Source organism: Exophiala spinifera (genome assembly GCF_000836115.1).
Source record: "Exophiala spinifera strain CBS 89968 unplaced genomic scaffold supercont1.1, whole genome shotgun sequence".
NCBI lineage: Eukaryota > Fungi > Ascomycota > Eurotiomycetes > Chaetothyriales > Herpotrichiellaceae > Exophiala > Exophiala spinifera.
In genome coordinates this window covers 231,316-245,423 of record NW_015622513.1, presented here as the reverse complement: position 1 = coordinate 245,423, position 14,108 = coordinate 231,316, and the positions used below count along the sequence as shown (strand labels likewise).

Below are 14,108 nucleotides of genomic sequence, written 5' to 3'. Positions count from 1 at the left end.
GTGAGCGCGGTAGACTACGCGTAGCAGTCGACTTTTAGTAGACGCCATCAAGCCCAGAAAGAGGAAACTTGTACCTAGCGGCAAAGATAAGCAGCCGTCGATCCCTGCCCAGCGCTGTTCAATCAACAAAAGTTATCAAGCAAGGATGCAACCAGCCGGAGCTGGGCCAGTGAAAGAGTGAATGGTCCATACTGGCATATACCTTTCTTATATGACAACGGCGCCTCCATACAGCAAGCACTCTTGTTGTTTCGGTATCCGCGACTTCACCTGTGCCAGAAGAGCGCAGACTTCGGGTGCACCCATCATTCGAATCTCACCACTTGGTGTGAGCGTGTTCTTTGTCGCCGGTTCCAACTCGCCCTCACCAGGCCGGACCACCACAGCACGAACACAATGAAAGAAGAAGGTGTGGAGATCGGGTCGCGAGACTTGGACCAGACGCTTTCTGCCGAAGAAGCCAAATCCTTTAACAGCGATGATGCCCTTCTCATGAGCATGGGCAAGAAGCCCGAACTGCGACGGGTTTACAATTTCTGGACATGTGAGTGCTTGTGTGATATGCAACATTCTCAGAACGGAGAGTGTGCTGATCGTGTCGTACAGTATGCGCCTACCAGATCATGATATCGTGCAGCTGGTCATGCCTGGTAGTATTGTACTCGACCATCTTTGACGTCGGTGGACCGTTCTGCTTGCTTTGGGGGACGTATGTGTGCTCCTTTTCCTGACTGTACTCGGGGTCGTTCCTAACCGTGCGTGTTGTTCTAGTCTCTTTGTCGCAGTTGGCCAGACTCTGCTCATGACCTCCCTTGCCGAATACGCCAGCCTGTGGCCCACGGCAGGAGGGCAGCAGTACTACACCCAAGCCGTCGCCACAGGGCCAATGAGGCCGTTCTTGTCGTACGTCGTGGGTTGGGCAGTCATCGTCGGCGAGATATCCACAGGGTCGAGCTGTGCGCTCAACAGCGCTGATATTATCGCCTCTTTCGTCGAAGTCACCCACCCCGACTTTGAGTGGCATGTGGGTCAACCCAGTCTTCCGAGTGTCTGCGGCATTTACTGACGCGATGCTTGTAGCCCTGGCACACCTGGCTCATCTATAGTGCCTTTCTCATCGGCCCCATAGTGATAAACTTGAAGCAAAGGTGATCACTCCTCACGCATGAGCTTTAAGCCGAACAGGCTCGAAACTCGCGACTGACTTCTGAACAGATGGCTGCCAGCAATGAATTTGTTTGGGGCTGGGTGGACGATATTCGGAGGCCTTGCCTGGGCAGTTGTTTTCGGTGTCATGGCAAAACCAAAACATGACGCCGCGTTCATCTTCACCAAGTTCATAAACAACTCAGGCTACACTAGCAAGGGCTGGGTGTTCATCATGTCATTTTACAGTCCCATGTATGGACTATACGGGACTGATGGGATGATGCACTTGGTAAGTTTTTTGCTTCCCCCTTCCCTGACAGAGAGTACTTCAAGGATCTTGGGACCTGATGAACGAGAGTCGCATGTACTGATGCATTCGCGCCTTAGGTGGAAGAGATGAAGAATGCCTCGAAGGAAGCTCCTGTAAGTGAAAACCTTTTCATATTCCATTTGGATGGGGAAGAAAATAGCTAATCTGCGTTCCAAGCGTGTGATGGTGTGGTCAATGATTTTCTGTAGCATCACGAGTTGGCTGGCGGCTGTTCTCATGATGTGGACTGCTGGAAACTGGGAGTCCTATATGACAGGTATGCCATCGTGAAACGTGTGATGTCTGAATCGCCGTCTAACAATTCCTTCTTTAGCATCTCAGCCGTATATGAACTGGTGGATGGATGTCACGAACTCTGTGTATGGTGGTGGGATCTTTTGTGCACTGATCATGATAGGTCTGAACTTCTTCATCATCGTCGGCACCAATCTTGCTGGTTCACGGCTTGCTTGGAGTATGGCAAGGGACAAAGGACTTCCCTTTTCCGAGTACTTTGCCCACGTGAGCACAAGATTCCATATCCCTTTGAGAACGATGGTGGCCATCTTGGTCATTGACCTAATCATTGGTAAGTCCCGCGTCTGGTATCATCGGCGAATGTGGTGCTAAGCTGCCTCACAACAGGCTTGATCGTTCTTGGTAGCGATCTTGCATTCGAATCGATCATATCCGGTGGAGGAGTGACGTTACAGCTCGGTTATGTCATACCAATTATTGTGGTATGTGGCTTTTTTTGTTAACTCCCATCGATCTCTTAGCTGAAGCTTCACTCTTCCAGGTTCTCATCCGTGGCCGCAAGATCCTCCCGCATAGGCCGCACTTCGACCTTGGCCGATGGGGCTATCCTATCAACATCATCAGTGTCTGCTGGTCCTTGATCATCATTTCCATGTATCTTTCGCCGCTGTATGTGCCGGTGACGATTGCCACCATCGACTACATGAACTGGTCATGTTTGATTGTCGGTGCAACAATATTGTTTCCTGGTATTTATTGGGTCTGGAGGGCGCGCTTCACATACATCAAGGAGAACAACTCTGTGTTGACAGATAATGTCGTGTTCATCGATGGAACGGCTGTCAGCGGGAGCGATGCTCTACGAGCCGCTGCTCTTGGGAAATAAATCCATCATTTGGAGGAGAGTCCAGACTGTTAGGCCTAGATCAAGCACTCATAGCATGTAGCGCTGATCCTAGATATGGTACAGGCTCAAGCGAGCAAAATACAATACCCCGACGAGGGACAAAGAGAGATGATAAGCGTGGGTGTCGATGGCAGCATGTGTAAGAACCGATGAGGTCTAAGTTAGTGAGTGTCAATTTCTCTGCGGCTTCAACGCGACGTCATTCTCGCCGCGTCGCAACTGCGGATGCATGACGCTGAGTCCGGTCTCTCTTTTCCTTTGCCATGTCGTCTTTGATCACACCTACCTCATGTATGTCTATCGATCCTTTCTCTCTGCCACAGTAGAGTCGCCCTGACCGCCGGATGCGGCCCTTTCTGCGTTTTGGGTGCGGCGCTGGCCCACGACGTTGGGTGCAGGTCGCTTGCCGGATCCCCCGACGTCAACAATCCTACTCCAGATGGACACGAAAATACAATTTAAAAGATCCTAGACAGAGGCGCGTCTCTCCTCTTCTCGCAGCTGCTGCGGGTCTTTCCTCGGGGGCCTTTGTCGAGATCAGCGAGAATCATGATCAGAACCAGACGAGTGAGATGCAGATGCTAGAGGTGTCTCGGCGAGAGATCAGCAAAAAGGTGCCCGAGGATGCCCGTGGTCTACGACGGTTATACAAAAGCATAATATACTTTGTGGACCAATATATCTACGAACCACTTGCTACTGGCGTCCGCTTCTTCTACCTGGCTATTGTGTTTGTCCCGGTCCTAGCCACTGTTCCGATTGTGTTGGTAGGACGGCGGAGGAAAGATCGCGACAACGAAAGAAGTGGCACTATCTGGTGGTATGGTTTTCTGGTCAGTGCCATGGAGAGAGCAGGGCCGGCCTTCATAAAACTGGGCCAGTGGGCAGCCTCACGATCCGATATATTCCCTGCCGAGATGTGCAAGGTCATGTCTACGCTTCACTCGAATGCTCCAGCTCATTCACTTCACCATACGAAGAAGACGATTTGCGCTGCATTTGGCGACAGGAAGTTCGATGAGATCTTCCTGGAGTTTGACGAAAAACCACTGGGCGTCGGCGCTATCGCTCAAGTATACAAGGCCAGACTGAAACCCGATCTAGCGAGGGTAGACAACAACGAGCTCGACCTTCAGGATGGTGTGCGCCTAAGCCATCGAATCAAGAAGAATGTCAACGCCCTTGTGAAATCAACACCACAAAGGATACCCTCGGCATATGTCGCCATCAAAGTCCTGCATCCTAAGGTTGAAAGAAATGTGCGGCGTGATCTTAAGATTATGGCTGTTTTTGCATCCATCATCAATGCCATTCCCACACTGGAGTGGCTCGATTTGCCAAACGAGGTAGCTAACTTTGGCGAGATGATGCGATTACAGTTGGATCTCCGGATCGAAGCTGCTAACCTAACCATTCTTCGCAAACACTTTCAGAACCGCACGACCGCATGGTTCCCTCATCCTTACACCGACTTCACCACCCGCAATGTGCTTGTAGAAGAATTCGCCCAAGGTCTTCCCCTTGCAGCATTCTTGGAATCTGGTGGTGGCGTGTTCCAACAGGAGATTGCCAATGAAGGCCTCGACGCGTTCTTGCACATGCTTCTGATAGACAACTTTGTGCACGCCGATTTACATCCGGGCAATATCATGGTCAACTTCTATAAGCCCACGCAGCCCGACGTCAAGTTACCATATGTGTCTCGACAAGATCCAACCCAGCCCTCGACAGCGACGGAGATTGATCAGTCCGAAGCAGTTCTCTCTCGACTTCGCCCCCATGTGGGTAAGAAGCAGGAGTGGTTGGATGCGCTTGCCGAGATTGATAAAGAAGGCTACAGACCACAACTGATTTTCATTGACACGGGTCTCGTTACGGAACTCAATGCAAAGAATCGGACCAACTTCCTTGATCTTTTCCGGGCTATAGCAGAATTTGATGGCTACCGAGCAGGAAAGTTAATGATCGAACGATGTCGGCAACCCGACGCCGTCATCGACGGCGAGATTTTTGCCCTCAAAATGCAACACCTGGTGTTAGCAGTTAAAGGCCAAACCTTTGCACTGGGCCACATTAAGATTGGCGATGTTCTTTCAGAAGTCCTGAGCATGGTGAGATCACACCATGTGAGGATGGAAGGTGACTTTGTCAATGTGGTCATCTCGATTCTACTTCTTGAGGGCATTGGCCGCACACTCGACCCTGACCTTGATCTTTTCAAGAGCGCATTGCCTATCCTGAGACAACTGGGTTCCTCGGATCCTGGAGCGGTGCTTAAGAGCTTCAAGGAAGGCGACTTCTCTTTGCTGAAGATATGGGTTGGACTCGAAGCACGGCGCTTTTTCCAGGCCAGCGCCGATAGTGTCGAGATGTGTGTGAAATACGACTTGCTCAGTCCTAATTTTTGAGATTAATATACAGTTTGCAACAAGATTTGTCCTTCGTGGAAGCAATTGCGGTATATGGGTGATGCCCACGTGAACGCTGGCTCCCCCTACCATCGGACATGATCACGAAGGCGCAGCAGACGTCAACTTCCCAGGCCAGTTCGAGGGTCCTGTGGCCAGACTCAACAACCTGTGCGGACTTCATATGCGCGCCGAGAGACGAGTCAAGCTGCTTTCCTTGTGACATCTATCTATATTAGATAGCGTCCGCTGGTCGGCTCCAACCATCTTGGAAAACAACGCTACTTAGATTCAAGGACATCCTGGACCGCCCAAAGACCAAGGCATAGGTACGAGTAGTAATGAACGCTGAGAAAATGGCGTGAGGAATGATGGAACAACGTTGATATGTCACCATTGCATTGCCCTTTTGACGGCGAGGAAGACTCCATTGGTGGTGTGATAAAATGCTCACTTCTGAGATCTGAGAGTACCCCAGACTGGGAGGAGACAGACGGACACATGCCAAAGAGGCGGTGACATCTACCGCTGCACGCAGAGTTCAGCAGATGGCAGATGTCTAGCAAGAGCATGCCGAGAGCCGATCACGTCGATGGCAACGTGCTAGGCGAATTCCGCCAGACTTGATCGCACCGACAGACACATGGAGTCTCTCGATGGGCAATAAGGTTTGCGAGATGAAGATTGGTAATTTACCTAGTCCGTGTGTTGTGGTTAAAATTGCACAACGTCCGAGCAGAGAAGCTGACACCACAACAATCTAAGGTACAAGTATATATCCCCGTGCGGAGCACCACATGGGCAATTTGGTATGGCTATTGCGCAAGGATCATGGGGATGACAGATGCGCGGGTCCTTGTTCTCCATCCAGATCCTTGTACGAACAGTGTGAGGGTCAAAGGCATCGACACGCTAGATACACGGTTGTGGACGAAGGAAGCGATATGGAAATTGGAGCTGTTGAGATCTGAGATCAATGCTTCATGAGGCGCGTCGAAGACGCGATGAGGACGTTGTGTTTTTGTTTATGCCCATTACGTCAGCACCCGGAGCTACGGGAGATTCGAAGGAACAGAATGAGCCGGGGACGGCAGAAGATCGCCAATGAAGAATGAGATGAGCCTAGAATGTCGCCATGGTTGTAACTGGTACGTCTAGGTAGGTACTGTAGAGTGCTAAGATGTACTCGGTTGGGTGAGAGTGAGACTGAACAGGGAAGACATCCATCAGTCCGTCTCTCGAGAAGGGCAGTGGTGAGAGCAATCTACCTGCGTCCCTACACTCGGCTTATCAGACGTTGTCTGCTGTTCTGCACCTCTCAGCAGTACCTCGTACAGCAAGGTCGAGCTGTTCACAGCCTCACAGGGAGGGAGTACAATATCAATGCTTACAGAGAATACTGGGACGAGTGAGTGGATGAGCATTCTGCCCAACGCTCACAATTCTCCCATTGTAACCCGATGAGAAGAGGCAGCCAGAACCGAGGCCCAATGACGTCGAGGAGAAATGTCCAAACAATCCCACTCGTGCCAGGTGATTTGAACGAGATGAGCTGCCTCAGTCTGATTGAACTTTCTTCCTGTCTTGGGCGAGGAGGAATTTAATTTCGGGCTTTTCAGGGGTCGCAGGCCCGATATGCGGGAGACTGGACGCCCAAAGTAAGCGGGAGCTGGTGATTGGGCTTAGTGCTATATGAGGCAAGCTAGTGTTGCTCCATTAGTGTCCGCGTTCAGCCACTGGGCCACACCGTTTCGGCATCTGCCCCTGCCGCTGTCCCGCCGCCAATCTGATAGCGGTGCCCTTAGGTGCCGGGGTCCAGCACCCAGGGCCCGCGAAAGGCTATTGTAGCAAGTAGTCTAGGGACCCTTGGGCCTTACAGCACTGTAGAGTGCCTAAAAACTTTGACGCCTAAGCTCCCTAAGGTATGTACCTACGGCCCCCTGACAAGCGCCCCAATACAGCCATCCCAGCTGAAAACCTGGAAAGCCGGCAGTCTAACATTACCTGAACCTTCTAACTAGGGGGAGCCTGGCGTGCCTTTTAGGGATCTTCCCGAGCGCCTTGTCCGCTCTTGAAACATCCAGCCCACAATGAGGTGCCAGTATGTACCTAGAATGCACCAATGCCCAATCGGCTCGGGAGATTCGCCCAAAACCAAGGGGTTCCGAGAGGGAGACAGTCTGATACAAGTTCATACTGTACATACTGCTTTCCGCCCATCCACAGACGGCCACTGCTCACTTCGAGGAGCAAGCACATCTTGCTGGACGCTCCGTGAGCCAGAAAAAACCACGGTGGCCATTGACTGTAAGTCTACCCAAGAGTCAGTACACTATGGAGGGCCCGTATGCGATGGCAGGTTGGCAAGCTAGGAGAACATTTTCTGAGAGACCCATTATAGGATGCTAGCTGGCATAACTCCGTATCACTAACAGCCGCATGCCATATCAGTCCAGATTCCAGAGGGGGGAGACGAGCAGGAGTATACGTGTTACAGCACGAGTTCCACGGATCCAGAGCCCAGAGCCAGTCCCGTGGAAGCCACTTTTCGAAGCCGTGAATTGTGTTTCCCTCATATGCAGGTAGCCGCCTCTGATGTGGCCGCTGGGATCACTCCTGGTCGGTGCATGCGACTCGGACGGTGTTCACGTCTGGATCAAGATTCAAGAATGAGAACGAGGATGGAGAGACTGCATGAGATGATCTGCCGCAGTCCTGCATTAGCTGCGAACTAGCCGGGTCTGGACTAGTCGCAGCCTCTTCTGTACCTGCGTCTGCCATCCGTGCATCACACAAATCTGCGACACGCTAATTCCACCTCGTCTCTCTCGTCGTCGCTCTCTGTCTTCGCACTGGTGCGTTGCTCGTCCTACTAGACCACTGGCACCCAGGCCAGGCCTGGTCCTCTCCCTGTCTTTTCTCCCTTCCGTTTCCCCATCCGCGCGCCCTTTCGCCTGGCTAGCCACTCTCTGCTCCCGTCTCCCTCTGCCGCCTCTGGGAGGCCACGAGGGAAATGGCCGTTGTCCAGCCTCGCTAGTGACAATCGCTGATGCCAGCCTGGGATACCCTGATTGCTCCGACAACTGTGTAACCAGCACGTCGGCTCACTGCTCGAGTCACCTCTCGTTGACCCTCTCTCTCCTATCCCACGCCGTACGAGAAGTGGTCTCGAGAAACAGGGCGGTATGACTAGCTTGGAGGGGTTCGGCGACTCGCTTTATCCATCATGATATAATACTCGCTCTGGCCTCGAACTGGCTATCGAATTCTGACACTGACACCTGTCAGCGCTGCATCAACAAGGGAACGGACAATAAGTTCTTGGTACTACTGCGAATTGTATGCAGTGATCTCCGCCGTCATATTGCAGGGCAAACTCAGCGGACGGTGGACACATATCTCCCACTCTCCACAAAAAAGATCCTATCCACATATCCACACAGGCTCATCCGCGACACGCTTTGTTTGATTAGCCTGGTGACAAGGGCCCTAGAGGCTACAACCTCGCCAACTTCTCAAACGACCGTCATCGTGGATGCAACGCCTCAGCAATCCGCCCTCGACCTGAATCCTGGAATCGTCCGCCTCTTCGCTTGAGCCTCCGAGCGAACGTGCCCTGTTCATTGCAACTTTTTCGCCTGTGTCGAGTCTACTTTCCGCCCGCAGGCGTAACCTTGTCCGAACTCGACGGGCTCTCTCTCGCCTACTCCCTATGCAGAGGCTCGTATTGCTCTCCATCCGCTGCTTCAGCTGTCTTCTTCCTTCATCCGGACTTGACCTCACCAAACCAAGCCTTGTACCGTCCCTCCTAGGTCAAGATCGCCGCCTTTTCTGACCACGGCGCCCGCATGACTGGGACTTCCATTTTCCACCTGCAGCCGGCTGCTGTTTCCAACCTCGATCCTGGTCAGAGTCGACGTATCGCTAGACACGAGAACTTCTTTTCTTTCATGCTCACCACGAACGACCGCGACGCGATCGGCTCTTTATCTCGTGTGTTACCCACGAGTTGTCGAGCCTTTTGACTCCTTCCGACTCCGACCTCGACGCTCCTTGATCTTCGGCACGGCAACCACCGCTCGTTTACGGTCTTGTCCCCTGTGCAGACCTGCTTGGCTATCCTTCGCCGCCATTACTCGTCTCAGATACGTCTGGGCCTGACTGACACCTGGGTGTGGTCGGCACGACATCCACAGACTTTAGACCTTGCTAGGTTCTGGGACTCCCAGGAACATCGATAATCTACAGACGAATTCTCGCCGCAGTGTTGCCGGGGACACCACAACTATTTACGTCTTCGTCACAGAGCGCATCTTGAACTGGACTGCGTTTTCCGGATTGACTGGCTCAACCGATCGTTGCGCAGAGGACTAACCTTTGCCGCCTTATTTTCCCGCGGAGGCGCCTCCTGTGAGCTCGCGCTCTCAATGGACCCTTGATCAGTCCGCGCTCTCTACACAAATCTCGTCACTCTTTTAGTCTTGTATGGTTGGCCTTGCGCAGCTGACAATCATCCCGATTGCTAACGCGATCTTAGTGAAGCCACTTTACGGTCATTACCTATATCTTCACTTCACAACCACACCTCAATATGAATGTTTTCAGGAAGAAGGCGAAGGCAAAGGATGATGCATACATCATACCTGCTGCAGAGTCGTCTGACTTTGCTTCCACGTCAAAGATGTCTCGGAGTCTGAAGCGAAAGCAGAAAAACGTCGAGACAAAGCCCGAGATCGATCTCTCAACGGCGCTGCCAGACACCAACGATTTTCGAACCAGTCTTCTCATGCCTGGGCTTTCCGCGCGCTTCAGTATGCTCCGTGAACAAGATGACCCAAACACGAAGGTTGGCAAGGCAAGCGATGACAGTGTGTTGTTTCCCAAGCGGGCCTCTCGTATGAATCTCTTCAATCACAATCTTCTCACCGATATTGCCGAGGTTGAATCGTTACACACCCCGGTGAAAGCCCCCTTCGCCGACCCGATGCGTTCTCACTCATTCTCGGAGCTTGATGACCAAGATAGTGTCATGAACCGGTCGAGGCCCGCGGAAAGTAACAATCTCTTTAGTGGTCGCCAGAAAATGTACCGGATTCCGACGGCGAGCTCGAGCCGAGACCTAGGTGGCAGGTCTGCTCCACTGACAACATCTAAACATGTCTATCAACACGACGTCGCAATGTCGAGCTACCAACAGCTGCGCCTAAAGGCCGCTGAAGAGCGCACAGAACGTGGCATGGAAGCAGAAGAAGAAAGAGATGAGTTTCCCGACAGGCCTATTAGCACGGGAACGGACGATCACGAACAGGAACACAGCAACTTCGCAAACACTCCTTCTACGGGATTCAGTAAGAGTAGAGGTACGACCTCCTCGACAGCGTCCGGTCCGTCCAATCGGCGAACTTCCACAGCTGCTACTTCAGTGATCTCAGACTCGCCCGCGCCTAGGCAAAGTCAGCTCAGCGCCAGTTCACATAACAAGGGGCCTGCCTCCGAGGTCGGTAGTGAAGATGGATTTCTACGACGGGATACTTCCCAAGAGTCTCGGCGTGGTAATGACGAATCCGGTCAATTCAGCCAGCCTCCTCTACCCTCGTCACCTCCTTTCAACCGCCAACTCTCCCAGTCCAAGAGCTCTAGTCATCTCGCGGACAAATACTCCCGTTCAAACTCCCCATTCTCTGGAGGGACCCCACGAGCCACTAGCCCTTTCCCTTCCTTGCAGACGCAAGCTCTGGGGTCGCTCGATTTTGGGCTGAAGTCGTCGGCTGGCACCTTGAGGAGATATCAGACAGCCTCGCCCACTGGGGACGAGCACGATGGAAGTGATGTGTACGCGAGCAATCTGCAGCCGAATGATCGTGGAAAGGCAACGGCCATGGGACTTTTTAACCGCCCGCAGCAACAATTTGATGAGAGGAAGTTCGAGGAGCGCCAAATACAAATGTACGGACCGCCTGCATTCGCAAATCCTGGGGAAGCCCACGCTACAGAGAACAAGGGCGATTCGGAAAAGACGGGGGCTGCTAGCATTTTACCTTCGCCATTGGACAAGAGTGACACCCGACCCTACGAGACAGGCAGCGGGCCTGTGCCAGGTCGTCCCAGGGCGCAGTCATCTGCCTCGTCCACCAATGCAGCCCAAGTTCAAGCAAGAGTCGAAGCCCTGATCAAGCGCCAGAATGAGGAATTCAAGGCCTTCCAAGCGACCAAATCTACTACCGCCCTTCAAGGTGTAGCCTCTCCTCCTTCAAGAACCTTGATGGCGCAGCCAGCCGCCTCGAGAGGAACATTTTTCGACACCTCCGACGGCAGCGAAGAAGAAGATGGGGATGAGGCTGTTCTTGACAGTCCGATGTTGGGTCGCTATGAGCCACCGCCTGTTCTGGCAAAGACTGACGTCCATCCAGCACTGCGTGATGCCTCACAAGGCTTCGAACTCGGCGAACAGGTTCACGCTGCTCAGGACAACCGGCCGCACTCGGATGCCTCGGCCGAGACATCATCTCCTTCGGTTGTGCATGACACCCCTGATACCTCGGATTCACTCCATCTCGGAGCTGACATGAAAGGTGTCGATTCTCCCACTCTAGGGCCAACCACGGGTCTAGGTCTCAGCGGCTTGATCCGTACACATCTGCGACACGATAGCGATAGATCATCAATGATGATGCCGCCGCCGTCCCCTGGACCTTTTCAGGGACAGCACCCCAATTTGGCGTACCGGGAGCGTGAACCATCTGTAGCTTCGACAGCTCGCACAATCAATCCACCAGAGAGCACACACAGTGACCCCTGGGAACTCGATAATCCGCACCGTAATCAACGGAGCCCGATCGAGCCGCCCACAAATGACGCCATCTCATCCATGTCATCCAAGGCCCAGCAAATTTTAGGACAAGCCATGTCACATCGAGATCAGAGTGCCTTGAAGGCGCAGCGACTCCTCGGTCAAGATGCACCTGCACCAACCGAAGATACGAGGCAATGGCAGAACGATATGATGTCAAGTCATCATCGAGGAGACAGTACGGAGACTCAGAAAGAGTTCGACAATGAGCTCGCTGAGCGTGCGAGAAAAATCCAAGAGGGCCTCAGGGGAGTGACTGAGGCCGAGAAGCGCTCAAAGAGTCCTCGGCCTCGTCAAGCATTGCAGGCTTTACGTCAGAGGACGAGCAAAACATATATTCCACCCAAGTTCAACGAATCTCAACCAAAGGCAATGAAGATGCTTGGCATCAACGGTGGGCCTGGTCCAGCAGTGGCAGGACGTTCGCCAAATGGCGATTTCCATGCCGAATTCACTGAGAGCTCCGACGAATATGACGAGCGTCCCACTCCGAAACAGCGCCTTGGTGCCTTTGACAGTCCAAACGGAAGATCCTCGCCAGGACCATGGCGGCAGGAAGCGCAGCGCGACTTTGAGCAGCGACAGCCACGCTCGGCAACCCCGAGTGGCAGGATGCCCCGACGTGATAGGTCAGAATCAGGAGCCGCAGAACGTTCGCGAAGCCGGACTGGGCGCTACGCCGACGAACGGCCTCACTTTGCTGCTGGCTATGGTAGGCAAGGCCCTCCTCAACACTGGGAGCAACATCGGCCGTATGGACCTCCTCGTGGCCCTCCTCGTGGCCCACCACCTGTTGACCCTCGAAACAATGAGAGATCTTCCTCGGCTATGTCGAACAGACGGCCAAGTGGAAATCGAGGAGGACAGCCGGGCTACTTTGATGGTCGAGCAGCGACGCCGACAGCTGCGAATACTCCAAGACTGGGTGACGGACCGGATTCATTGAGTGTTCCCAGACCGTCTCCTCGGCCTCCATTTCCCCATTCTCCTAGCAGTCCCTTCGCTCCCCCGGGTCTATCACCTGGTCTTCCAGGGAATCCTGCGTCCTTGCCTGCAGCCCTCCCGTCGCCATCTGGACCGCTCCCTGCACCTCCGGTCCCGACTGATCGCTCAACACCAATCGAGAACAACAGACAGACCATGATCGGCCAGCGGAAAAAATCTGTCACGAAAGGAATGATCTCGGAACCTACATTTATCTCCAGTACTTCCTCCGTTCCCCTGGTTGGCCTCCCCAACGGTCCTCGACCGAGGGAGATTCCCACCCCGCCCGTTCCAACCATGCACCCTCAGCGCCGGCGTGCAGGAACTTTCACCGAACACACCAATAGCTTCGCCAGCCCCCGGATTGGGTCACCGCTACCAATGACGCCCCATTCACCCGCTCCAATGTCTGCTGTCCAGGGTACTATCATCGACCAACAACCCTCACAGAAGCCCACTCCTCGTCCGCGAAACAGATTGAGGAAGATTAGCAGCGAAGGAGGCAGCATTGCAGCTCGCGCGAGGAACCAAGCTTTGATGGCAGAGTTTGGTCGGGAAAAGTTGCGAAGCCCGGCGTTGCCGGTCTTTCCGAATCGAAGCGCGACTGCACTCGGCTTACACCAGGAAGGAGGCATGTTCTGAGATCAGTCAAATCTGTTGTTTCAACTCGACGCAGTCTGATCTAAGCCGAACCGAGGTGTCTGCCCGCAGTCCGAATCTTCCACCAGACAGGCATCCTCCAAGAAACATTTTGAGCATGTCGTGTCACTTACCTTTTTACTTTTCAATATTTCGTGTTCTCATGTATACGACTATACACAACGACTCTCTTTCGACATGTGGTTTTTCTTGATACGGCCGCCTTTTGGAAGAATTTCCACTTTATGGACTGGACGACCTGGTTTTTGTTTTCAACCTTTTTTGATTCCCATTGTGAGACTTGTATGCTACGAGAACGATTTGGTGGCTGAATGAGAGGGATAGAAGACTAGTTAGGGTTCCTGAGCGGATGAGGCGGGCCACCTGGACAGACCTGTGGGACTGGTAACAAAAGCAAACGCTGGGATTGATTCTTGTCTGATGGTGGAGTTTATCTTTTTATTTACAACCCTCTCCATGGTTGAAATCGTAGTGTCTTTGGGCTTAAATGACTCGGCACAATTGGTGGTCGTGTCCAAAGGTTGGCTACCAAACATTGGCGTAGCCTTTTCCTTGGTTTTTTTTTTCTTGACGTCGGTAGAG

General features: G+C 53.0%; 3 protein-coding genes across 3 annotated transcripts; all 3 read left to right on the top strand.

Annotated features, from left to right (window-relative positions):
* Nucleotides 1-396: 396 nt before the first annotated feature.
* PV08_00088 (uncharacterized protein) lies at nt 397-2,603 on the top strand (the record flags this gene model as incomplete). Its single annotated transcript, XM_016374456.1, has 10 exons — nt 397-544; nt 607-709; nt 772-1,024; nt 1,081-1,148; nt 1,216-1,438; nt 1,537-1,572; nt 1,637-1,736; nt 1,794-2,048; nt 2,105-2,199; nt 2,259-2,603. The coding sequence occupies 10 exons, from the start codon at nt 397-399 to the stop codon at nt 2,601-2,603; spliced, it is 1,626 nt and encodes a 541-aa protein (XP_016239732.1).
* Nucleotides 2,604-2,968: 365 nt separating this feature from the next.
* Nucleotides 2,969-5,032, top strand: PV08_00087 (uncharacterized protein; the record flags this gene model as incomplete). The annotated part of the gene is made up of 1 exon (XM_016374455.1): nt 2,969-5,032. The coding sequence occupies one exon, from the start codon at nt 2,969-2,971 to the stop codon at nt 5,030-5,032; it is 2,064 nt and encodes a 687-aa protein (XP_016239731.1).
* A 4,591-nt stretch (nt 5,033-9,623) lies between these two features.
* On the top strand, nt 9,624-13,508 carry PV08_00086 (uncharacterized protein; the record flags this gene model as incomplete). The annotated part of the gene is made up of 1 exon (XM_016374454.1): nt 9,624-13,508. The coding sequence occupies one exon, from the start codon at nt 9,624-9,626 to the stop codon at nt 13,506-13,508; it is 3,885 nt and encodes a 1,294-aa protein (XP_016239730.1).
* Between the last annotated feature and the right edge of the window lie 600 nt (nt 13,509-14,108).